The sequence below is a fragment of the Eurosta solidaginis genome, chromosome 5, assembly GCF_040869045.1.
Source record: "Eurosta solidaginis isolate ZX-2024a chromosome 5, ASM4086904v1, whole genome shotgun sequence".
Taxonomy (NCBI): domain Eukaryota; kingdom Metazoa; phylum Arthropoda; class Insecta; order Diptera; family Tephritidae; genus Eurosta; species Eurosta solidaginis.
In genome coordinates, this window is record NC_090323.1 from 140,503,843 (window position 1) to 140,529,588 (window position 25,746).

The window sequence follows — 25,746 nt, forward strand, 5'->3', positions numbered from 1 at the left end:
AGCTATACAAAGCCATGATTAGCCTCCCATAAAGCAGCCTTAGAATTCTAACAGGCATACTAACAGGTCACTGCAGACTGAAGAGCCAGATGCACAAACTAGGTATATGGTCAAATAGCCTATTCCGATACTTTGACAACGATGATGAACACACCCCCCCAGCGGGTCAGGGGATTTAGAATATACCCGCGGCAGGTGTGCCTGTCGAAAGAGGCGACTAAAATACTAAATTGATTCAACGGGCTCTGTAGCGCAACCCTTTCAAAGTGTTGCTAGCGCAAAATATAGCTTCTCCAACCCAATTGTCAACCTCACCTACCCGTGGAGAATCCTGTTACTTTAACAGTCGAGGCTCTGACGACCCCAAGTTCCTCACGGAGGAGAGGTTTCATGTGGTCATTTTAAATGATTCCAGAGATGGTCCGGTTGGTGCCTTAATGGTGCTTGTTACCGGAACGTACCGGATCTGCATCCGGCAAAGGACCAGCAGCATCGATAACACTCCCCAAGGTCTTCGCTACAACAACAACAAAATGATGAGCACATCCTGCTTGAATGCGATGCAGTCGCGAGAAGAAGACTAAGGTTGGATCGCTAAAATTAGAAAGTGGGCACATACACTCTGAGGCCCAGCTTCACAACCTCACAACAATCTAAGTATTTATCTATGAGCAACATTCCAACAATGAAGTGGTACTTTAGAAATACAGCTGCTATTATTTGGTCACTCGAATACACTTGAAGCTTGTACTAATATAACCGTTGTATTTGATACTCCTATTAAGAATTACGTTTTTTGTGAACATTTCAATTTATCTAAATAAAATCTATGGAAAATTGAGATATAGAAAATGTGGTTAGGAATTGACTATTTTATTAAAATTTTGAACACATTTGCAGTACACGCCACAATAAAATTACAAGACAAAGATTACAAGAACATAAATGAAATTGAATTAAATTGATATTTTTATCTACAATTAGCATAAAACCGATGATCAAATATAATACCAAATAAAAATTATACACGCACCAACTATTCCTAGATTCGACGCCGTACAATAAGCGCATTTGCCAACTTAAGAATTCGATTGAAATCGACCTTTGAATGAGTTCTCCAATATTTGCAACGACCCCAAATAACAGCAGGATAGTTAGGACTTGAAATGCCATGAAAGATGCGTGCAATGTTACGGCCACTGAAATTATTATCTGGATACATACTTATAAGGGAGAGTACATCATGTTCGATGTCATTATCAGATGTGTTGGATTCCTATGAGTAGTAAAAATAAAATTTAATTTACATACATACGTTCTTACAAAAGCAAACAAACTGGCAGGGTTTTAACTGGAAATACATTAAGTAACATATCATATTTTAAGACATCTGCCGAATTTTATTGAAAGTATTGAAATTTAGTGCACCAAACTATTTAACTCTTTTATGATCCAAAAAAGAAAAGGCCTAGGGGAAATTTATTTAGAATGGAGCTAAAGGTTTGGAGGCTCACATAATTTAGAAACTTTCCGAAAAGCGAATGTCTTTAAATATACATATGTATGTGAGTAAATAATAAAAGATTTTTTTCTTACATCAGGCTCCAATTTGAAATCCTTGGGATAATCCTTTTGGAAATAATCCCTTATGATGCCTTTTAATTGATTTGAACGATCTGGTGCGTAGTTAGCGTTTGAGCATGGAATATATGTATTGTACGCAACCGATGATAAACCTTGAAAGACGTACTGCAATTGTGTTAATTGTGTTCGTTCTTGTTCGACAGTACGATCATATAATGTGTCAAGTGCATCATCGATCTCTTCTGGAATAAAGTCTCCTGGCGCCTTCAGCCGAAATCCAATATCGTAGAAATTGACGTTTAATGGCGAACGTCGGGGATAGCCGTCGACTGGTGGGAAATAATCCAAGAAAGTAAAATCAAATTGAAAATAAAAATTTAAAGAAACATGGTTATCAAGTTATTTATGTTTTATTAGTTTTACTCATGTTCAAGATCCATTAGCGCTGTAAAGGCTGTTAACTATCATTAATTGGCGATTAACCGCCTATACGATTTTGGCCTTTCTATAGCAATTTGAGCTGGTCATCCCGGTTTCGCCACAACTGAAAGCAAGTTAAGAGAGCAGCAAGGCAGTTTAACTCTTCCTCTACCTATCTCCACCAACTCAGTGGAGTTCTTCCTTCACTGTCAAATAAGGCTGTTTTCATCCGTTCGCATAGCATGATCCATCTAGCTTCGATTTGTTTCACAATGTTCAAATCTGCGTAAAGCTTATACAGATCATCAATAAACCCCAACAAATTTTCAGGAGAAGTTTTCTCTCAAGTACTCAAATAATTTCTCGATACTTTACATGATTCCGAGCCATACACCACAACGAGAATAGTGCCGGACTTATAGAGAGCGATTTTTGTATATCGAAGGAGAACTTTTTTCTACAACTGCCTGCTAAGTCGATGGTAACAGTTATTCCCTTTTGGATTTATATGCTGACATATCTTGCTAGCCTTGCTAGCTAAATGCACGGTGAAAAAATTCGAGACTAAATCTTTGACCATTCATCGGTAGAAGCAATTTTTCAAACTTGACTGTACTAAACTGGAAACCTCTCTATTTACTACTGCGATTTTTAACCAAAACAAGAAGTGTCAAAAATCTAAATATAGGAACTTGTAGACATTTTTGGGTTTCAAACAAAACCAAAAAGTTTCAACTTACTGCTAAAAACCTGAAAGGTGCGTTTACTCTTTCAAGGTGCATGGATTATTTATATCCTATAAAACACTACAAGCGTCAAAATATAGGCAAAGATATTACAAAAAAGCATGAAAAATCACAATTGCTTAATTTTTTTGGGAAACGGGCTCGACACCGCCCACATTTAGTAGACGGAAATTTAAAAGCTTTGCAAGCCGTTGTTTTAAATTTGCAATTTCGCAGAATTATAGTTCCTGTATTTAGATTGGGTAAAATTAGTTAGCGACCACGCCCACTCTTTTTAAGTTGCTTAAGGTGTTAATCATTATATTTATGACACGTAATCACATAACCATTATACATAGATATTGTAACGAATTTACTGAAATTCCGCTTATTTGCAACCTTCTACTAACGTCCGAATCGCTAAACTATTGAATAAATACCTCCAATATTCGGTATTGCAATATGGACTTTATTTGTTACGTTGGGAGTACTACAATTATACTTCACAATTATACTTCACTTCGCAACTGGTAGCGTGTTTGAATCAAACTGATTACTGACTACCCAGCTTTCGATGCTGTTATAATTTCCGTTGCCTCATTCGCACATCTCTACCAAAGTCTAGACGTTTCGCTTTCTAGAACTGCTGTATCTCCCGCTTGGTAATTGAGCTACATATATGCGTGTGTATATGTAAGTAACAATTTCAGGATCATTTGATTTTTTAGGTCGTTACAATTCAAATATTTGATGTTTTATGTCTATGTTAATAAATTTCTTTATAATTCTGCTACGTATTTACTTTGTTGGTGATATTATATTTTTAATATGCAAGCATATGTATGTACGAAGTGAACACTTATATTTTAATCATATTCTGTTTCATAATAATTCTGCAATTTATGTATTAAATATACAAATTTACATGTTAACTTTTACTATAATTTCATAAAGAAGTTTCCTTGTAAATTTGCCTAACGACCGTCTACATACATATCAGAGAACAGCAAAAATCGAACACAACAACGTTCCATTACATTCGGCAACATGATCGTGTTCAATTATCCAACTTGCTTAAACGAACATAGCCGACATTGATTTAAAATCAACCAACTTATTGCATGCGTGAATATAATCAATTCAGGCGTTTGCTCGTTTGCTTCAACCGCGATTACATTCATCGGAATGAAAAGGCAAATATGAAAACTCCATGCGTCTGAATATTTGCATGATTCTTCTGTCCTTACGTCACGGCGGCAAGCTACATATAAACATACATATAAACATTGCTTACGGTTCTGTTTGTTTTCCGAACTAAACGATACTAATTCTCGTACTTTGATTTTATTCTCCACATTTAAATAATGTTAAATTTACAGCATTTTTTCGAAGTACACATTTCCTATTTTGAAATATAATGCAAATTTGACATTACTTTCCATGTGGAAAACACATTATTATAATGTAATATCTACATTTTTATACTCAGTTGAGCAGAGCTCACAGAGTATATTAACTTTGATTGGATAACGGTTGGTTGTACAGGTATAAAGGAATCGAGATAGATATAGACTTCCATATACCAAAATCATCAGGATCGAAAAAAAAATTTGATTGAGCCATGTCCGTCCATCCTTAACACGATAACTTAAGTAAATTTTGAGGTATCTTGATTAAATTTGGTATGTAGGTTCCTGAGCACTCATCTCAGATCGATATTTAAAATGAACGATATCGAAAATTTCGAAAAACCGAAAAAGTGCGATAATTCATTACCAAAGACGGATAAAGCGATGAAACTTGGTAGGTGAGTTGAACTTATGACGCAGAATAGAAAATTAGTAAAATTTTGCACAATGGGCGTGGCACCGCCCACTTTTAAAAGAAGGAAATTTAAAAGTTTTGCAAGCTGTAATTTCGCAGTCGTTGGAGATATCACGATGAAATTTGGCAGGAACGTTACTCCTATTACTATATGTATGCTTAATAAAAAATTTGCAAAATCAGAGAACGACCACGCCCACTTTTAAAAAAAAAATTTTTTAAGTCACATTTTAACAAAAAAATTAATATCTTTGCAGTATATAAGTAAATTATGTCAAGATTTAACTCCAGTAATGATATGGTGCAACAAAATACAAAAATAAAAGAAAATTTCAAAATGGGCGTGGCTCCGCCCTTTTTCATTTAATTTGTCTAGGATACTTTTAATGCCATAAGTCGAACAAAAATTTACCAATCCTTGTGAAATTTGGTAAGGGCCTAGATTCTAGGACGATAACTTATTTCTGTGAAAAAGGGCGAAATCGGTCGCAGCCACGCCCAGTTTTATACACAGTTGACCGTCTGTCCCTCCGTTCGGCCATTAACACGATAACTTGAGCAAAAATCGATATATCTTTACTAAACTCAGTTCACGTACTTATCTGAGCTCACTTTGTATTGGTATAAAAATGGCCGAAATCCGACTATTACCACGCCCACTTTTTCGATATCGAAAATTACGAAAAATGAAAAAATGCCATAATTCTATACCAAATACGAAAAATGGGATGAAAAATGGTAATTGGATTGGTTTATTGACGTAAAATATAACTTTAGAAAAAAATTTTATAAAAATGGGTGTGACACCTACCATATTAAGTAGAAGAAAATGAAAAAGTTCTGCAGGGCGAAATAAAAAACCCTTGAAATCTTGACAGGAATACTGTTCGTGGTATTACATATATAAATAAATTAGCGGTATCCGACAGATGATGTTCTGACTCATCCTGGTCCACATTTTGGTCGATATCTGGAAACGCTTTCACATATACAACTACCACCACTCCCTTTTAAAACCCTCATTAACACCTTTAATTTGATACCCATATCGCACAAACACATTCTAGAGTCACCACCTTTATGGCGATATCTTGAAAAGGCGTCCACCTATAGAACTAAGCCCCACGCCCTTTTAAAATACTCATTAACACCTTTCATTTGATACCCATATCGTACAAACATATTCTAGTCAACCCTGGTCCACCTTTATGGCGATATCTCGAAAAGGCGACCACCTATAGAACTAAGGCCCACTCCCTTTTAAAAAGACTTATTAACACCTTTCATTTGATACCCATATCGTACAAACAAAGTCTAGAGTCCACCTTTATGGCGATATCTCGAAAAAGCGTCCACCTATAGATTTAAGGCCCACTCCCTTTTAAAATACTCATTAACCCCTTTCATTTGATACAAATATCGTACAAACGCATTCTAGAGTCACCCCTGGTCCACCCTTATGGCGATATCTCGAAAAGGCGACCACTTATACAAATACCACCACTCTCTTTTGAAACCCTCATTAATACCTTTAATTTGATACCCATATCGTACAAACACATTCTAGAGTCACCCCTGGTCCATCTTTATGGCGATATCTCGAAAAGGCTTCCACCTATAGAACTAAGGCCCACTCCCTTTTAAAATATTCATTAACCCCTTTCATTTGATACCCATATCGTACAAACAAATTCTAGGGTCACCCCTGGTCCACCTTTATGGCGATATCTGGAAAAGGCGTCCACCTATAGAACTAGGCCCACGCGATTTTAAAATATTCATTAACACTTTTCATTTGATACCCATATCGTACAAACAAATTCTAGAGTCAGCCCTGGTCCACCTTTATGGCGATATCCCTAAATGGCGTCCACCTATAGAACTATGGCCCACTCCCTCATAAAATACTCTTTAATACCTTTCTTTTGATACACATGTCATACAAGCACATTCCAGGGTTTCCCTCGGTTCATTTTCCTACATGGTTATTTTCCCTTATGTTGTCACCATAGCTCTCAACTGAGTATGTAATGTTAGGTTACACCGAACTTAACCTTCCTTACTTGTTTTCATATCAAAAACACATTTCAAAAATGTAAAATTCAAATTATTTGATAAATGAAAAAATAATGTGTTTTTCACATTTTAAAATGTAAAAAACACATTAGTGTTTTTTCCGTGTAGATATGACTTTTTTAAATTACATTTTTTTCTATTCGATCAGTTTCTTTCTTTTGAATTTTATATACGTATACGTTAGATCTCATGCATAGGCTCAAAAGCATGAATTCTACTTATTCCTGAAGGAGGTAATTCGGTTTTTTTTTATCAATTTATCTATGATTAATATTACAGGAATACGATTCTGTGGCTTTTCCTAATGTTCACATGTTGTTGAAAATCTTGTGAACGCTTCCAGTACCAACGGCAACGAACGAGAGATCTTTTTCAACTCTTAGGCTGATTAAAAACTATTTGAGAAACACGATGAGTGAAAATCGATTGAATGGCTGTGCATCACTAAGCGTCCACCGTGATTAAATTGTTACCTTTTTCATATCATATTCTAAATACACGTACTTGAATATTAAAGCCAAAGACAAATTTTTTTTTTTTATTTATTTAACTGAAAAAAAAAAATATTTTTTATATTTATGAAAGCTGTTGATGAGTGCTTTAGTAGAGGGTAATTTTCATACCCCTGGGTGACTAGGGTCTCGAGATATAGGCCAAAACGTGGACCCGGGTACCCCTGGAATGTGTTTATAGAATATGGATAAAAAATGAAAGCTGTTGATGAGTGCTTTAGTAGAGGGTATTTTTCATACCCGTGGGTGACTAGGGTCTCGAGATATAGGGCAAAACGTGGGCCGTGAACGCCCAGATAGTGTTTTTACATTATGGGTATCAAATTGAAGCTGTTGATGAGTGCTTTAGTACAGGGTAGTTTTCATACCTATTGGTGACTAGGGTCCTGAGATATAGGCCAAAACGTGGATCAGGGTAACACTAGGATGTGTTTTTACATTATTGATATAAAATTGAAGCTGTTGATGTGTGCTTTAGTACCGAGTAATCTTATGCCGCTGGGTGACTGGGGTCTCGAGTTATAGGCCAAAACGTGGGCCCGAATATACCTAGAATGTGTTTTACATTATGGGTATCAAATTGAAGCTGTTGTTGTATGCTTAGTACAGAGTAAGTTTTACATCGCTGGGTGACTAGGGTCTCGAGATATAGGCCAAAACATGGACCCGGATACCTCTAGAATGTATGTGTATTATGGATATCAAATGAAAGCTGTTGCTGAGAGCTTTAAAGTAATTTTCATTGTGATATTCGATTTAGTCGCATCAACCTGGCAAAACTGATAAATATGCATGCGAAGCCGAAATAAAGACATGAATTAATAATACCCACATACCTACATATTTACGGACGTATGCAATTCGATTTGCCTGAAATTTGGTATATAAATTAGCCTATGTTATTATTTACGATGCTTTTTTCCGGGAAGTAGACCATACCACCCTCTGGGACTGGCAATAAGATATGAAGAGAATGCTTAAAACTTGATAGAAGAGAAAAGAGAGAAGTAAACTGAGAAAGAGATAGAATGAGACGAAGATGGAGATAGATGAAGCGAAAAATACGGAGGGAGGAGTGAATACAAAGATTAGGAAAAAGTGTAGAGGGGCGAGGGCAGAGTTAGACGGAAGAAGCTTATTAAATTGTACGCATATATACCAAATTTAGGGCAGAACAACGTCTGCCGGATCTGCTAATGTAGGTATAAAATTTAATTAACATAAAAAGGCCTCCAATAACTTGTGGCCACCGTGGATAGTTTCGATTATTACTTCTTGAAATGATAAATCATTATTACTAGTCACCTGAAAGTTCAAAAAAGTTCCGTAAGAAGTTGATCTAACTGCATCTTATTATAACATATTACCTCTTTCCTGAAATGCGATTTCACCTAAATAATGCGGAGCATTGATTTACATTGATGTATATCGCCCTAAATTGTTTATAAATTGAAAAAATTTTAAAGATCATTTGATCAAGTCCCATATTGCCTACTTTTGAAAGTTTTACACATATATTTATAACAGTTTCAGGAAAAATTTAGTTTTTTAATTGCCATGATACTCGGAATTTACTAAAAACTACTTGAAAATACTCCAGTTCACATATAGAATTAATAAGGTATAAATACCAGAAAAGGTAGTAATTAAAGTTCAAAGTGGATATAATGCCTGGAAATAACTCAAAATTTACCAAATACTTAGTGCTTTTCTAAAATTGGTAATCATGAAGGAGGGTTTGGGAACCAGCATTATCACTAACAACATTAGCTCTGAAATAAAAAAGAATCTAGCGAAATCCAGCGAAGAATCACTCGTGTTAATTTGGACTAGCTAGGTAATTGAAAAGTATAGTCCTCTCACGGCAAACGAAAATCATACTCTACAAATCACTTATTGTACTCGTCCTGCTATATGGTGCAGAAACATGGACCATGACAACATCAGACGAAGCGGCTCTGGGACTGTTTGAGAGAAAAGTTCTTCGAAAGATGGACCTCTACGCGTTGGCGATGGCGAGTACCGAAGAAGATTTAACGATGAGCTGTACGAGCTTTACGCAGACATCAACATAGTCCAGCGAATTAAAATGCAGCGGCTGCGCTGGCTAGGCCATGTTATGCGAATGAAAGATGACGCTCCGGCTAAGAAAATGTTTCTATCAGAACCAGCCTATGGAAGCAGAGGAAGAGGGCGGCCTCACTCCGCTGGAAGGATCAGGTGGAAAACGATTTAAACTCCCTTGGTGTGACCAATTGGCGCCAGTTGGCAGAGAGAGGAAACGAATTGGCGTGCCTTGTTGGACGGCCATAACCGTTTAAAGGGTTAAGCGCCAATTAAGTGAGTAAGAAGGAGGGTACCGGAATTTTACCAAATGCTTATTTACTTTCGGTTTATTGGCTTTAGTGTCATTATACGACTGTACTACAGACCCCGCAGACGTTGTTCTTTCCTAACTTTTGTCTATCTAAATCAAACGATGAATACAATTTGTTCGAATTGATCGGCCCCTAGTCTACTTCCCGGAAAAAAAGAATCGTAATTCCTAATCTAGGCAAAGGGCTATATACTAAATTTCAGGCAAATCGAACCGTGAACAGAATTCGTTCATATTTTTCTCTCTGTAAGAATCATCCTCGTACTTTAAGAAATATTCTAAAATAAGAAATAGCTAAATCGGTCCAACCGAGCTTAGCAGCGACTCATTTTAATAATATGGACTAGCAGACGGCGTTCTGCCCTAACTTTGGTATATCTGCATAACTTTAAGAAGTTTTTATTCTTACTTTCCTTCCCCCTCTCTCCCCATTTTCTCTATCCTTTTATTCACTCCTCTCTCTGCTTTCTCTATTTCTGGCCCTTTCTCCACCCCCCACACACCTTCTTTTCTCTCTACCTCCCGCTTCTGACTCCTCCCCTCCATCTATCCCTTTCTGTATATCTTCATCTAACTCAATCTCATTCTCAGTTTCTTTTCTTTCCTTCCTTTCCTCTCATTTACTTCCCTTTCTTTTCTTTCCTGTTAGAAAAGTTTATTGAACACCTTTCGAACTATTTTGATAAATTTAAACTTTATTCACGAACAATATTGATCACTTGTAACCATTTCGTTCGTGCTATTTATTTTTGTTTAAAAACTAACACTTTTGTTATGATTAAATTAATTTACTATGAGCACAGCTTACACAAATTACGAACAAATTTTAATAAGAAAATTCGCGAAGAAACACATTTAAGGTGCCATGAAAAGATATAAAAAATGCATACTATACGATCAAATTAATTACAAATTAACATAAAAATAAGTAAGGAATGCTAAGTTCGGGTGTAACCGAACATTACATACTCAGCTGCCAAATTACAGCTTGCAGAACTTTTAAATTACCTCCTTTTAACAGTGGGCGGTGCCACGCCCATTGTCACCAATTTTGCTAATTTTTTATTCTGCGACATAAGGTCAACCCACCTACCAAGTTCCATCGCTTCATCCGCCTTTGGTAATGAATTATTGCACTTTTTCGGCTTTTCGAAATTTTGGATATCGAAAAAGTTGTCGTGGTTATAGTCCGATTTCGTTCATTTTAAATAGCGATCTGAAATGAGTGCCCAGGAACTTCCATACCAAATTTCATTAAGATACCTCTAAATTTACTCAAGTTATCGTGTTTACGGACAGACGGACGGACAGACGGACATGGCTATATCAACTCAGTTCGTCGCCCTGATCAATTGGGTATACTTAATGGTGAGTCTATCTTCTATATTTCTCAACGTTACAAACATCGGACCAAAGTTAATATACCATTTCATGTTCATGAAAGGTATAACAAGCACTTTCAATGTCAGCTTAATACGGACTTTGCATTACCCAATTCACCAAGTTATTAAAACAAAACACTAAACAAAAGTTATATAATAAAAATATATATGCTCACTTTGCATATTTTTTTCAAAAAATTAATAATGAATAATTAATTCAAATAAAATGACCCAAGGCGAACATGTTTTTAAATTGTCCTCACGTTGTAAAAAAAAGCAAATTACCCAAAAAAAGGTACCGATTTTTAAAAAAATGTTATATTGCGATTGGCTGAAAGAATAAGCGAAATCAGAAATGCAAAATCCTTTAGTAGGTTCTAGGGGCAAAAACACTCCTTTGAAATGATTCTTACATCATACTTAAGTCGAGGATATATGTACGTATGAGAAGGGTTGGAAAAGTAGTCTTACATTCATACATCTGTTGTTTATTGGCGAAACTATACAATAGCGCCTGAAATGTTAATTTTGATTTTTACACTTCGTCCCTCAACACCCAAGTCTCTCGGTTTGACATTTCCTAAAGTTGGCGGCCTTATCCAAAACTAGTCCCTTGGAGTGAATCACATTGAATGTGAATACGTAGGCACATATATTTACCAGGTCAGGCTTTGTCCTTTGCAAGAACACTCAAAGTGGTGAAGAAAAAGCTTTCCCAAGACAGTCGAACTAATGACCGTGTGTGCTACTACCCTAACGTAGTGGACAGTCGAACTAGTCTGAAAACTGAACTACGCGGCCTCCATAATGAGCTCTTATATCATAAGGCCGGAAAACAGCAGTTAACATCTTTCAACATAAAATCGGTCGACTTTCATTCTAAAATATCGTTTTGATTTAAGGAAGACTATTGAAATTAATGTTGTGAACACAAACGTCTGCAAACTTTGGTCTACATTTTAAAAATTTTATCCAGGGTCCTTGTAAAATTTTAATCGTATAGATGCGCCGAGGATTATACGATTTTCACCCATGAGTTACGCAAATGACATCCACTTAGACTGCTTATGATTCCGAGGGCAGCATCCTTGACCGAATAGTCACTCTCTAACGTTTCAAGGTGTTTTTCTGGTGTAGCTCAGCAGCATAGCGCGACACAAATATCCCTTAGAAAGTCTTCGGAGCTACACCTAGAGCTTCTAGGACAATGACGTCGACGACAGTATGATTTCAAAGTCGCAGTCCTATAACTTCTGTGCTGGCATATGGTGTGAGGGTCAGAGGCGTGGTAGCGACTGGTGGTCGGGATTGCTACTGTTCGCACATCGGGGGTTGTAGCTCTTAATCTCGGGGATTATAGCTCGAAAAAACTGGATGCGCCCTGTGCCACGAGAGTCGTGAGTATTAATAGACCATTAATAGCAACCGTAAGTCGCATTTGTGCCTGACCGCCAAGAAGCCACAAATGATTTATGTGTGGGCGACGATTATTAGGAGTTAATCCCAGGTGAAACTACGCTTTGCACGAGACATACAGACAAAAGTGTGACCATTTTATGTATCTCTATTTCTTTTCAGCAGACGCAGCAGTACAAATTCCAAAGACCGGGGTTAGGTTCGAAGCCTCTCTGAAGTAAGTGAACGAGGGACAATCCATCCGAAAGGAGCTATTCCTGAAAATTTTTGAACGACCTGCGACATTTTGAGGCAAAACCCCGGATCTTTTCGAAATGGTCCAGACGTTGATTTCCTTAAATACGTAGAAACAAAACCTTTCCTAAATATTATTTTTTTAAATAGAAAAATCAAGCTTTTTCAAGTGAGAACACCGGCGTACGCCGGCGCGCCGCCCCCGCCGCCGCCACCGGTATATAATAGAGCCTACGCCGCCGTCGCCGATAAAGTGATCGGCGTAAACCTCTAGTATATACAGCTGTACAAATACATTTGTTTCATTGAAATACACTTTAAAGAAGAATGACGGTCAATTTTACCTATAATTTTTATAAGTAATCCTTATCACCCAGCTCTGCCTTTTGTCTGGTTGGCGGAGCATGCTACCACAACACCACGGCGCCGCTAGGAATAATCATACATGACCTTTTTTTTAAGGCAAGAGAAAAAACTGCTATTCATTTCAACTACTTTATGAAAACCAAAATATTTGCCCGCATGCATAAAAACCGAGCTCTTGATCGAGTTCCTGCTCGTTTCGGTGTATATAACAATGAGATTAAGCAAATACATTGAACAGCGGGTTAGGGGGCTTAGAGTATAACCGCGGTAGGTGTTGTAAGAGGCGACTAAAATACCAAATTGATTCAAGGGGTTGTGTAGCTCCAGCCTCCGAAAGGTTTGCCAGCGCAATATATAGCTTCTCCAACCCAATTGTCAACCTCACCTACCCGTGGTGAATCCTAGATGGTTTAATGTGGTCATATAAATCGTTCCAGAGATGGGCTAGTACCCTAATGGTGCTTTGTTACCGGAACGTATCGGACCCATATCCGACAAAGGACCATCAACATCGATAAAACTCCCCAAAGCCTTTGTTAATACAACAACATTAAGTTCAAATAACTGAGATCATACTGGATGTTTGATCAGAAGTGCGATTAGGTCGCCACTGCTGCGCATTTCTCACCGGCCAGTGTGCATCAATCGCGTCATCACTAGAAACTCAAAAGCAGTCCCACAATGTATGCCTCTGCGCATTATGGGAACTAAATTCCTAATGGAAGGCTCCTCTCCAAAAACTCTGTGTACAGAGTCTTTCGCTGTGAAAACGAGGGCAACGACACATTACTTGTTCTGCGTTTTTCAATTCGGTGGGACAGTGTGGACAGAAAGGATCGTCCTCTATCTTACGCTTATGTAGATACTTCTGAAACCGTCACTAAATATCTGCATGAGGTGGTAGTTTAGTTCGCCCTGCTTCCGCTAGCACTATTCCGTTATATTCCGAGCTAGCACGAAGGTCCTAACTTTCCATCTAACTATTGTTCGTGACCTTGAGCTTTTATTGGCATCTTCAGATGGTCGGCAGATTCCAATGCCATACATATCGGCCATTTCACTTGTCAGTAGATCTACTCGGATTTTCCGAGATAAAACAAAGATCGTATTGTTGGACACCGTTCGATAAGCATATGATATTTTTAAAGCAGTAATACGTTAGGATGTTAGTATATCTTTTAGGTGACCCATTTTAGATCCGTTCCATACTGGTGCTGCGTTGAATAATAACTGACGGGTAGCTTCGACTGGTCAGCCGATGTTGGGCACTAATCGTGTTACGGCTGCACTAACTCTAGAAACTTTCTCCCCCATCGCCCTTGCTTCTTTATATTTCAAGAAAGACTTTGAATTTATTTGATGTTGTTGTTGTTGTAGCAATGCTTCGCCCCACCTAACAGCCGCGACCGACCACAAATTGTCATCAATATCCTCTAACGGGAGTCCAAGGAAACTTGCTGTTTCAACAGGGGTGGACCATGACAAAAGGGGTATTTTAGAGGCGTTGGTTCCACATTACAATTAAAGAGATGGTTGGTGTCATGTGGGGACACATTGCAAGCGGGGCATACATTTTGTATGTCGGGGTTGATTCTGGATAGGTAAGAGTTTAACCTGTTACAGTATCCAGAACGAAGTTGAGCAAGAGTGACACGCGTTTCCCTGGGGAGTATGCGTTCCTCTTCCGCGAGTTTTGGATACTTTTCTTTGAGTACTGGATTCACCGGGCAATTCCCGGCATAAAGGTCCGACGCCTGTTTATGGAGTTCACCATGGACCTGCTTGTTTTTTCGCTTCATACGGCTGGGTTCTCAGGTGCCGTATTTCCTCAAAATGCTTACGGAGATGACTCCTTAAGCCCCTAGGCGATGCTGGTTCATCAATCAGATGTCTGTTGGGATGCTCAGGTTTCTGGGTATTCAACAGGAACTGTTTGGTCAGCATCTCATTTCTCTCCCTGATGGGGAGTATTCTCGCCTCATTATGCAGATGGTGTTCTGGGGACATAAGAAGACAGCCCGTGGTAATTCTGAGAGCAGTATTCTGGCAGGCCTGTAGCTTCTTCCAGTGGGTAATTTTTAGGCTTGGCGACCACATGGGTGACGCGTAGCACGTAATCGGCTGGCTAATTGCTTTGTATGTAGTCATGAGCGTTTCTTTATCTTTTCCCCAGGTACTGCCAGCGAGGGATTTGAGGATTTTGTTACGGCTCTGAATTCTCGGAACAATTGCGGCTGCGTGCTCACCAAAATGTAGATCCTGATCAAACGTCACACCCAAGATTTTGGGGTGTAGGACAGTCGCTAGCGTAGTGCCATCGATGTGGATGTTCAAAATGGTCGACATTTGGGACGTCCATGTTGTAAATAAGGTCGCGGAAGATTTAGTCGGTGATAATGCCAGGTTTCGCGAGGCGAAAAAACTGGAGAGATCAGGGAGGTAGCCGTTTATTTTATTGCATAGCTCATCGATCTTTGGGCCTGGGCCTGTGGCCATTATTGTGCAGTCATCGGCGTAGGAAACGATTGTGACTCCTTCCGGTGCTGAAGGTAGCTTAGATATGTAGAAATTAAACAAAAGTGGGGATAGGACACCACCCTGTGGCACCCCTTGTTTAATTCTCCTTGGTTTTGATGTTTCGTTTCTAAATTGCACCGATGCCTGCCGACCACCCAGATAATTTGCGGTCCACCTTTTAAGACATGGGGGAAGGGTAGACCGTTCCAGGTCTTGCAGTAACGACCCATGGTTGACCGTATCTAAAGCTTTTGATAGGTCTAGCGCTACGAGTACTGTTCTATGGTAGGGATATTGATTTAAACCGCAATTTATCTGGGTGCTAATGGCATTTAGCGCGGTGGTAGTGCTATGGATTTTTCTGAAGCCATGCTGATGAGAGGCTAGCTGCAAATTTGCTTGGAAATTAGGGAGCAAAATGGCTTCAAGCGTCTTTGCTACTGGCGATAGGAGAGATATCGCACGATACGACTCTCCTATGTTAGCTGGTTTCCCAGGCTTTAGTAGCGGGACCACCTTGGCCATTTTCTATTTCTCGGGTATGAGAAAGGTGGAAAGAGACAGGTTGAAGACATGCGCTAAATATTTGAAACCCTCTTTCCCTAGGCTTTTAAGCATCGGCATGGCTATGCCGTCTGGGCCCACTGCTTTGGATGGTTTAGCGTGACCAATTGCGTCCTCAACCTCTTTAGCGGTGATGGTGATTGGTGACGCACTGAATTTGTGTTTATGTGCGTGTCTATTGGCCCTCCGTCTATCTTTGTCGACCGTAGAATGCATTATATATTGTCGGCAGAAAGCGCTCGCGCATTTTTTCGCATCCGACAGCACTTTTTCGCCAAAGGCGATGGAAACTTTGTCTTTGTGCTTAGTCGGATTCGATAGGGACTTTACGGTGGACCAAAGTTTACCCACACCGGTAGAGAGGTTACAACCTCTTAGGTGCTCCTCCCATTTCGCCCGCTTGTGTTCGTCCACAAGCAATCTGATGCGTTGGTTTATATCCCTTATTTGGGGGCGCCTGGATCAAGCTGTCTTATAAGGTCACATTCTCTCGCTAAGTTTGCGGCCTCCGCCGGGAAGTGGGCCGGATTTCGGGAATTCTCCCGGCGGGAATGAAACGTGCCGAGGCGGATTCAATGACCTTACGGAAGGCACGCTCCCCTTGCGGGCATCAGTCGGGATAGGGAGGGCAGCAAAGAGGTTGTCTGTAAAAGATGTATATTCTTCCCACTTTCCTTTTTTGAAGTTTATGAAAGTGCGTTTTTCGGTGACGATGAAGTCGGCAGTACGCTCGAGCGAAATAAGTATAGGCAGGTGGTCGGATGCCAATGTTACCATCGGCTGCCAGTTGACGCAGTTTACGAGTTCTGCGCTCACGATTGAGATATCTGGCGAACTGTGACAGCTTCCTACCATACGTGTGGGGGCGTCTCCGTTTATTGTGCAAAACGTCGTTTCTTCTATTTGATCCGCCAACGTTTCACCCCTACTGTCCGCCCGCAAGTTTGAGTGCCATAGATCGTGATGGGCATTGAAATCGCCTAAGATTGTTGCCAGTGAGTAAGGCTCTGATATTAGGGCGGTATCCACTGGGCCAACAGGTGGCAGGAGGGATGTAGATGTTGATGATTTCTAGGTTTGCATCGCCTTACCGGACAGATAGGCCTTGACGTTCTAAGACATTGTCCCTGCGGTCGATGCCAGGATCAAATATATAATATTCCACAGAGTGGTGTATGATAAACGCGAGGCCGCTTCCATTTCCGCTCTCGCGGTCTTTCCTGTGGACATTATACCTAGAGCAGGTCTGCAATGCAGATCTTGCTGTGAGTTTAGTCTCTTGAATCGCAGCAATGCCGATGTTGTGTCGCTTCATGAAATCGACTATCTTCGTAATCTTCCCAGTTAGTCCATTACAGTTTAACTGCAGAATTCTGAAGTGCATAAGGGGAGACGCCGCCACTCTGGGGGTAAGTGACGGGTGACTACGCCTGGGTTGTGGAAGGCCAGGACGCAATTGCTGTTGTGGCCCTGGGACTGGGAGTCCTTGGGCAAGCATTGGGGTACCCGGATGATTTGGGTTTGCGACCTGGCAACATGGCGCGATGAAACCCGTCGGGGGGTTGCCGTTGCGGAGGCCAGAACATCTAGGAAAGTGGCACCACCCAAGGCAGGAGCTGCATTGGGCGGATGTCGCAAACATATATATTCTGTGCTGGCAAACGGTGCAAACGGAGGTAGGGACTAAGAGTCTGTTTCCCTGACCTACACGATTTCTGCCGGAAAAAAAGGGGGGGGGGGGGGAGAAGACGGGGGCAGGGGCTGATGCTCAGCATTGTTACCGACTTTACTACGAAGGTAGGAGTTATGAGTAGTAGCAGCTGTTTGAGTTGTTGGCGCCGTGGGGCGCGAGCAGCATACTTGTTGTGGCTTGTTGAGCAGCGGGGCTGCTGGAAGGTAGTGGGGGGGGGGGGGGGGGGGGGGGGCGGGCCCGCTTAGGCGTAGACTACGGGACGCCCTTGGGCGTGAACAGCAAGGAGCCACAAAAGATTTATAAAAGTTACGTGGACGTCGGGTTTTGGGATCAAGCCCAGAACAACCTGTCCGATGCAACCATCCCTTACACGAGACACACTGAACAGAGTATGACCGTCCTAAAAAAATTATTTTCCGGCAGATGCAGCAAAACCATTTCTCAGGACCGGGGTCAGGAGACGGACCCGGATTGGAGTCGATGCCTTCCCGAAGTAAGAGAATATGGAGCAGCCCTGCTGCAAGGGAAAAATTCCGAGTCGCTCCGATACATAGAACCGACTGCCTTGGGAAGCGAATTTATTTGATAGTCTCATATGGTTAGGATTTTGGTTATCTTCAAAGTTAAATAGGAAAAGGCTTCTATTTTTTTTAGAGCTGCTTACAAATGATCGTAAATGAAGCAAACGTCACAAGGAGGTGTGCTCTCCCCTCTCCTATGGACCCTTGTCATAGATGACCTCCTTCAGTTAATGAAAACCAAGGGATTTGACACAAGGGTATGCAGACGACCTTATTATTTGCATCACAGTGATGCACGAGGAAACAATATCAGATGCCATGAAACAAGTGAGAAGGAAAGCATCCATCCCAGAACCATTCCTGGGTGGTATAAAAATACAATTCTCAATGAAGGCAAAATACCTATGGGTCACACTGGATAGAATCCTCACGTATAATGCTCATTTGGATGCTATCCTAAACAAAGCAACAAGAGCTTTCTTCGCATCGCCAGCGGATTAGGGGGTCAGAATATACCCGCGGTAGGTATGCCTGTCGTAAGAGGCGACTAAAATAACAGATTCAAGGGGTTGTGTAGTGCAACCCTTCAGGTTGCCAGAGCAATATATAGCTTCTCCAAACCCCATTGTCAACCTCACCTATCCGCGGCGAATCCTGTTTCATTAACAGACGAGGCTCTGGGGACCCCAAGCTCCTCAAGGTAGTTGGGGGTGGGGAGGGAGGGGTGGATCAAGGTTTAACGTGGTCACATAAATCGTTCCCAAGATGATCGGGCTAGCACCTTAATGGTGCTGTGTTACCGGAGCGTACCGGATCTGTATTCGGCAAAGGACCATCACATCGATAACACTCCCCAAAGCCATCGGGGAGCAACCTTATCGCTACAACAACAACAACAACAAACAACAACAACAACAAACAACAACAACAACAACAGCTTACTTCGCCTGTACATGACTCTGACTCTACGGCAGAACCTGGGGCTATCTCCAAAAATGGTATACTGGACATTTAATACTGTTGTAAGGACAATAGTCACCCATGCTTCCCTAGTTTGGTGGCAGAAGGCCACGCAAAGAACGGCAACAGCAAACTAAACAAACTGCACCGACTAGTTTGCATTGGCATAACGGGTGCGATGAGAACGTCCCGTGCTGATGCACTTAGTGTTTAGTGGGAATACCTCCCTTCCCTATTCTGATAGAGAAAAAGACAACACTGGGCGTACTAAGACTTCAAAATATTTCAGAGTTGAAGCCAGGAACATGATAGGGCATATGAAAGTAATAAGAAAATTCATAGGAAATCCCACATTATAACTGCTTGACGTAATGTCCCCTAAGCTCAGAATCTCACGGAACTTTGAAGTGTGGACAGGACCCACTGGGAAACAGGGAATCCCCATAATGACCTTGACTCAGAGGTCTGGTTCACGGATGGATCGAAATTCGATGACGGAAGAACGGGAGCTGGCATCTATGGGCCCAACTTCAAGAAATCGGTACCAATGGCATGCTACCCCACCATATTTCAGACAGAAATCCAGGCAATAGAAGTCTGTGGTAGAGAATGTCTGCGGAGAGGCCCAACATCGAAAAGAATCTACATGAACCCCAGCGGGTTAGGGGACCAGAATATACCCGTGGTAGGCATGCCTGTCGTAAGAGGCGACTAAAATACCAGATTCAAGGGGCTGTGTAGCGCAACCCTTCAGGTTGCCAGCGCAATAAATAGCTTCTCCAAACCCAATTGTCAACCTCACCTATCCGCGGCGAATCCTGTTTCACTAACAGACGAGGCTCTGGCGACCCCAAGCTCCTCTTGGAACTTGGGGTGGGGAGGGGGGAATGGCCTGAAGGTTTAATGTGGCCACATAAATCGTTCCCGAGATGGTCGAACTAGCACCTTAATGGTGCTGTGGTACCGGAGCGTACCGGATCTGTATCCCGCAAAGGACCATCACATCGATAACACTCCCCCAAAGCCTTCGGGGAGTAACCTTTCGCTGCAACAACAACAACAAGATCTACATTATGTCGGACAATCAGGCGGCTCTGCTTCTGTAATGGAAAACGGTAATCAGCGCAATTACATTTTTACAATATAACAATATCGCCTGAGTCATCCACCTCAGATTGCTCAACTCATTTGCAGTGCAATACACTTTCGGTATTTCGATATTGGATACCTACTGACCTACTTAACGGTCAGCATATGCGAACTCAGATTACCCTTGTCCATTCACACCAATCATTGACTTAGTCATAAAAATTACATACCTTTTAGCTTTAAGTTATAAATAGAAGAAAATATTAAATAAATTCAGTTTTTTGATTTGCTACAAGCCAAAGCAACGTGTTTCACTCCACACTTCCCTTGCAATCCTACACAGTTAAATCTAAGGTAGTGGATGACTGCACTGAAATCCTTAATGACCTGGGAGCCAAAAACAAGGTTTTGTTATCATGGGTTCCCGAACATCAGGGACATGAAGGTAATGAACATGCAGATTACCTAGCAAAGCAGGGTGCTATAGCAGCATTCTATGGTCCAGAGCCCTTTTGTGGACTTACAAAAGCACACACTAGGGAAACTATACGTAACTGGGAAACTAAACAAAGGCAGGCCCAACTATTTATACTTCCGGCAACGAACGTATCAGCAAAACTCATTAATCTAAGCAGGGAGGACCTAAGAACTCTCACTGGGTACTATACGGGACACTGTGGTCTACAATATCACCTAAGTATGTTAAATCTATCCGATACTCAAATTTGTCCTATCTGTGAGCTGGATGATGAATCGCCGGTTCACATTCTCTGCGTATGCGTCGCTCTGGCTAGGCAGAGACTCCCCATCTAGGTTGTGCGACTCTTAATCCCTATGTGATATGGAGTAAAAAGCCTGAAGAGGTATTTAGATACATCAAAATCCTCCACATACAAAATTAGGCTGAAAGGTCATGCAGAATAGATCTGCGCAAAGGTCGCAGTGCTTCCAGGCCTAGTAATAATAATAATAATGAAGTGGCCGTGTGGGACAAGTTAAAATTAATTGATGCATTAAACAAAAAAAAACAAGTAAAGGTGCCTAAGTTCGGGTGTAACCGAAGATTACATACTCAGCGTGAGTTTCAATTGAACATTTCATTTCAGATAAATTACTTTTGTACATAACACGTGGCACCGCCCGTTCAAAAGAAAAATGTCTTCCAATTTCCTCTTGCAATAAAACTTGATAAGTGAAATATCATTGATTCAAAACTATTTTTTGCTTATTATTCTAGTCTACGACCCTTTTAAAAATATTTTATATAAAAGTGGGCGTGGTCTTTAATCGATCTCGTCCATTTTTTCTAGAAATATTTTCTGCTACAAGGAAAATATGTGTACACAATTTCATTACGATATGTTGATTTTTCTTCGAGTTATGGCTCCCGAAACATAGAAAATTCTTTAGTCATAAAAGGGGCGGTGCCACGCCCATTTTTTAATTTTAAGTTTTCCCTATTTATTGTTATAAATCCACTTGGGAAATGAAATACCATTGATATACAGCTCTTTTTGCCAAGATATATCCATATTATTTTTATCAAGAGTCTCAATATCAGTCCACACCTCAAATTTCAAAATTCTAGGTATATTATTTACTAAATTATCAAGTTTTTTGTGTTTTCCAAAATGTTATATATATAAAAAGTAGGCGTGGTTATCATCGGATTTAGCTCGTTTTCAATACCAATCTATTCTGGGTCCAGATAAGCTCGTGTACCAAATTTGGTGAAGATATCTCAATATTTACTCAAGTCATGGTGTTAACGGACAGACGGACGGACATGGCACAATCAAATTTTTTTTCGACACTAGTGATTTTGATATATGGAAGTCTATATCTATCTCGATTCCTTTATACCTGTACAACTAACCGTTATCCAATCAAAGCTAATATACTTTGTGTGCAAAGCACGCTGAGTATAAAAATTATGATTCCATTAAACTTCTTTGTGAAATTGGTATAACAAATATAAAAAAATCATAGAAATTTAAACACGAATTTCACCCGCATTTTTGCACATAACACTGTGCTACAGTGAAAATTCACTCATCAAGTGACCTAGCTAAGATTGTTTATCTAGTCAAGTGTAACACGAAACGGTATTTGAAAAATCCGCTATACCCTCAAATTTTTTTTTTATTGTTAAAAACCATTATTCCATGCTTGTCGGCACATAAAAGTTCCTAGAGGGGCTATTTTTGAACCAATTTCAATTTTTCCAACGGTTTCGGAAAGTTAAATAATGGTATTCTTAATATATAAACAGCAATTTGTTGGTTTATAAGGTATAAGAAGAAAATTTTCCACTTAAATCTGAAATTTTCGTAAAATTTTTTCTTTTTCGAGTTTGACGCCATTTTTTTGGTACAATTCGAAAACATGCTTTAATTACAACAAATATTATTGTTCTACTATTAATTCTGAGTAAAACTAGACCTTATTTATGTATTTAATTAGCGAGCTTGGCTCATTTGCTATTTATTGAAAAATGTTAAAAATTGACGAAGTTCCAACGCTTTTTCGAAAACAAGAATTTCAACCTTTTTACCACCCACTGCATAGCAACTTATGTTGAGGTGGTCCATGAATTTTTGGAAGCGTATGGAGAAATGGGATGCAACATGTCTATAAAAATTAATTTTTTGCACTCCCATTTGGAATTTTTCCCAGACAATTTCGGTCAATTAGGGACGAACAAGGAGAACGTTTTCATCAGTAGATATTGACGATTGAAAACCGGTTTGCAGGAAAGAACCAAGTGAGGATGTTAGCTAATTACTGCTGGTCACTTATACGTGAAACTTATGATTCGTCATTTAAATGAAAAAGATCAACAACATGTCTATAAAAATTCATTTTTTGCACTCCCATTTGGAATTTTTCCCAGACAATCTCGGTCAATTTAGCGACGAACAAGGAGAACGTTTTCATCAAGAGATATTGACGATTGAAAAACGGTTTGCAGGAAAGAGCAACTATGTTGAGATGGTCCATGAATTTTTGGAAGCGTATGGAGAAATGGGATGCAACATGTCTATAAAAATTCATTTTTTGCACTCCCATTTGGAATTTTTCCCAGACAATCTCGGCCAATTTAGCGACGAACAAGGAGAACGTTTTCATCAAGAGATATTGACGATTGAAAAACGGGTTGCAGGAAAGAACCAAGTGATGATGTTAGCTAATTACTGCTGGTCACTTATACGTGAAACTGATGATTCGTCATTTAAACGAAAAAGATCAACAACATGTCTATAAAAATTCATTTTTTGCACTCCCATTTGGAATTTTTCCCAGACAATCTCGGTCAATTTAGCGACGAACAAGGAGAACGTTTTCATCTAGAGATATTGAAGATTGAAAAACGGTTTGCAGGAAAGAAACAAGTGAGGATGTTAGCTAATTACTGCTGGTCACTTATACGTGAAACTGATGATTCGTCATTTAAACGAAAAAGATCAAGCAAACATTTCTAACTCGAATCTATTTTGAAAAAGTTAAATTTTTCTGTATACAAAGAACAATGGAATCAATAAAAATAGTATAATGAGGTGATATCATGCAGTTTTACCGCTGGCCGGTCGACCAAGCATGTCAACCATCCGTTGCTATGCAGTGGGTGGTAAAAAGGTTGAAATTCTTGTTTTCGAAAAAGCGTTGTAACTTCGTAAATTTTTAACATTTTTCAATAAATAAGGTCTAGTTTTACTCAGAATTAATAGCAGAACAACAACATTTGTTGTAATTAAAGCATGTTTTTCGAATTGTACCAAAAAAATGGCGTCAAACTCGAAAAAACGAAAAAATTTTACGAAAATTTCAGATTTAAGTGGAAAAATTTCTTCTTATACCTTATAAACTAACAAACTGCTGTTTACATATTAAGAATACCATTATTTAACTTTCCGAAACCATTGGAAAAATTGAAATCGGTTCAAAAATAGCCCCTCTAGGAACTTTTATGTGCCGACAAGCATGGAATAACGGTTTTTTAACAATAAAAAAAATTTGAGGGTATAGCGGATTTTTCAAATACCGTTTCGTGTTACACTTGACTAGATAAACAATCTTACCTAGGTCACTTGATGAGTGTAGTTACTTTTTTTTTTTGTAGCACTGTGTAATTGATAATATTACCTTCAATCCATTCCAAATTTTTCAATTGATATTTCACAACTCCACTATTCCAACCAATTGCTGCAGCAACATCAACAACAGAAAATTCTATTATATTCGCATTATCCTTCATCTTTTCTTGTTTAATTTTTAGTGCTATAGCCATAGCTAATGGTGGGCAATTTTTAGCAGTATGCCTAGAAAAATTATATAATTATGATTGTGTCATATGCATAAAAGTAATCGTTTAAAAATTATATTGAAATTTCAAGTGATTGCACTGAGCAATGAGCCATTGAATTTGAATAGTAAACCAGGTTTACTCAGAATTTTCAAAAACTGGAATGTAGTATGGCTTTTTGTAGTCCAATCACTTTTAGACCCGGTTTTTCGTGAGAGTTTAACCCTGCCACTATGGCCTCTTAGTATTATTTTATGTTATCAGCCAAAGTAGCAAGGTTAAACTTTAGTCAACATTAACTGTAGTTTAAACTCGCACTGAACAACCGGGCATTAATATTACAAAGTAGGACATAGCTGAATAGACTTAGCTTCATATTGATCTTTAACAATTATTTTCACGAAGAATGTTTAAGATTTTATTTTATACAAAGTTTGTGTAACCTTGGAGGCTAAGATACTTGGCTTGGATATCAAAAGTGGTTCCAGGCTCTGGATCAGGGAGTGTTATCAGTCTTAGACCGGCCATAGTGACGAAGGTCACACGTGATTAGTTATCACGTCCTGCACGAGGTGCCCCTGCTTCTACTGATAATGGCGGATCTATAGAGGACAACTCGATAAAACCCGCACCCCTGAGTCATTGTGCCGAGCTCAGGGGAGGGAGAACTCTTTAAGAGTCAAGATCGGTACACAACGGTGACGAATCGGATTGTTTAGGGCTTTTGATTATTGACATTGAATTTTGACTTGATGACTTTGGGCTGGTAAGTGCGGTATTCTGCCACCTTAGTAGGTCGGGGTGAAACCCTATCGAAATGGCTGGTACGCTAATGCTGCACCTGCCCACGTCCCGTTAAAACCGCGGCGAGCCTCAAGGTACGTTCCGGCTCCGGCTCCGTCGCCGTTAAGTTGGTGGTGTAGGTGCGGTTGAAAATTTTCCCGCTTCGCGTCCGGTCTGGCTCTGAACGCATTACTCATAAGGTAATGCGTCAACCCTCGCGTTTCCTTCCTGCGTAGCATAGACAACCACGAGACCGTTGAAGGGCGACTACACAATCGGCTCCGGATAGCGGCCTTGAGGGGGGACTTTTTAGAATGGACACGACTAACACGAATCCGCCAGGGATGGGGCGGAAGAGCGGATTTGATGGAAATCCGTCAAATCAATGTTCAGCACTCTA

The 25,746-nt window shown here is 39.9% G+C and overlaps 1 protein-coding gene across 4 annotated transcripts in view; it reads right to left on the reverse strand.

Moving 5' to 3' along the window:
- Positions 1-852: 852 nt before the first annotated feature.
- Positions 853-25,746, reverse strand: part of RecQ4 (RecQ4 helicase) — a 167,756-nt gene continuing 142,862 nt past the window's right edge. For 3 of the 4 annotated variants that reach the window (XM_067787130.1, XM_067787127.1, XM_067787129.1), the window contains 3 exons: positions 24,404-24,579; positions 1,597-1,913; positions 853-1,276 (listed from right to left, as the gene is read on the reverse strand). In XM_067787130.1, coding sequence (XP_067643231.1) covers positions 1,043-1,276; positions 1,597-1,913; positions 24,404-24,579 — 727 coding nt within the window. In that variant the 3' untranslated portion in view covers positions 853-1,042. Of the gene's footprint in view, positions 1,277-1,596; positions 1,914-24,403; positions 24,580-25,746 lie in introns of those variants that run through there. The other variant, XM_067787128.1, reaches the window with a different exon arrangement.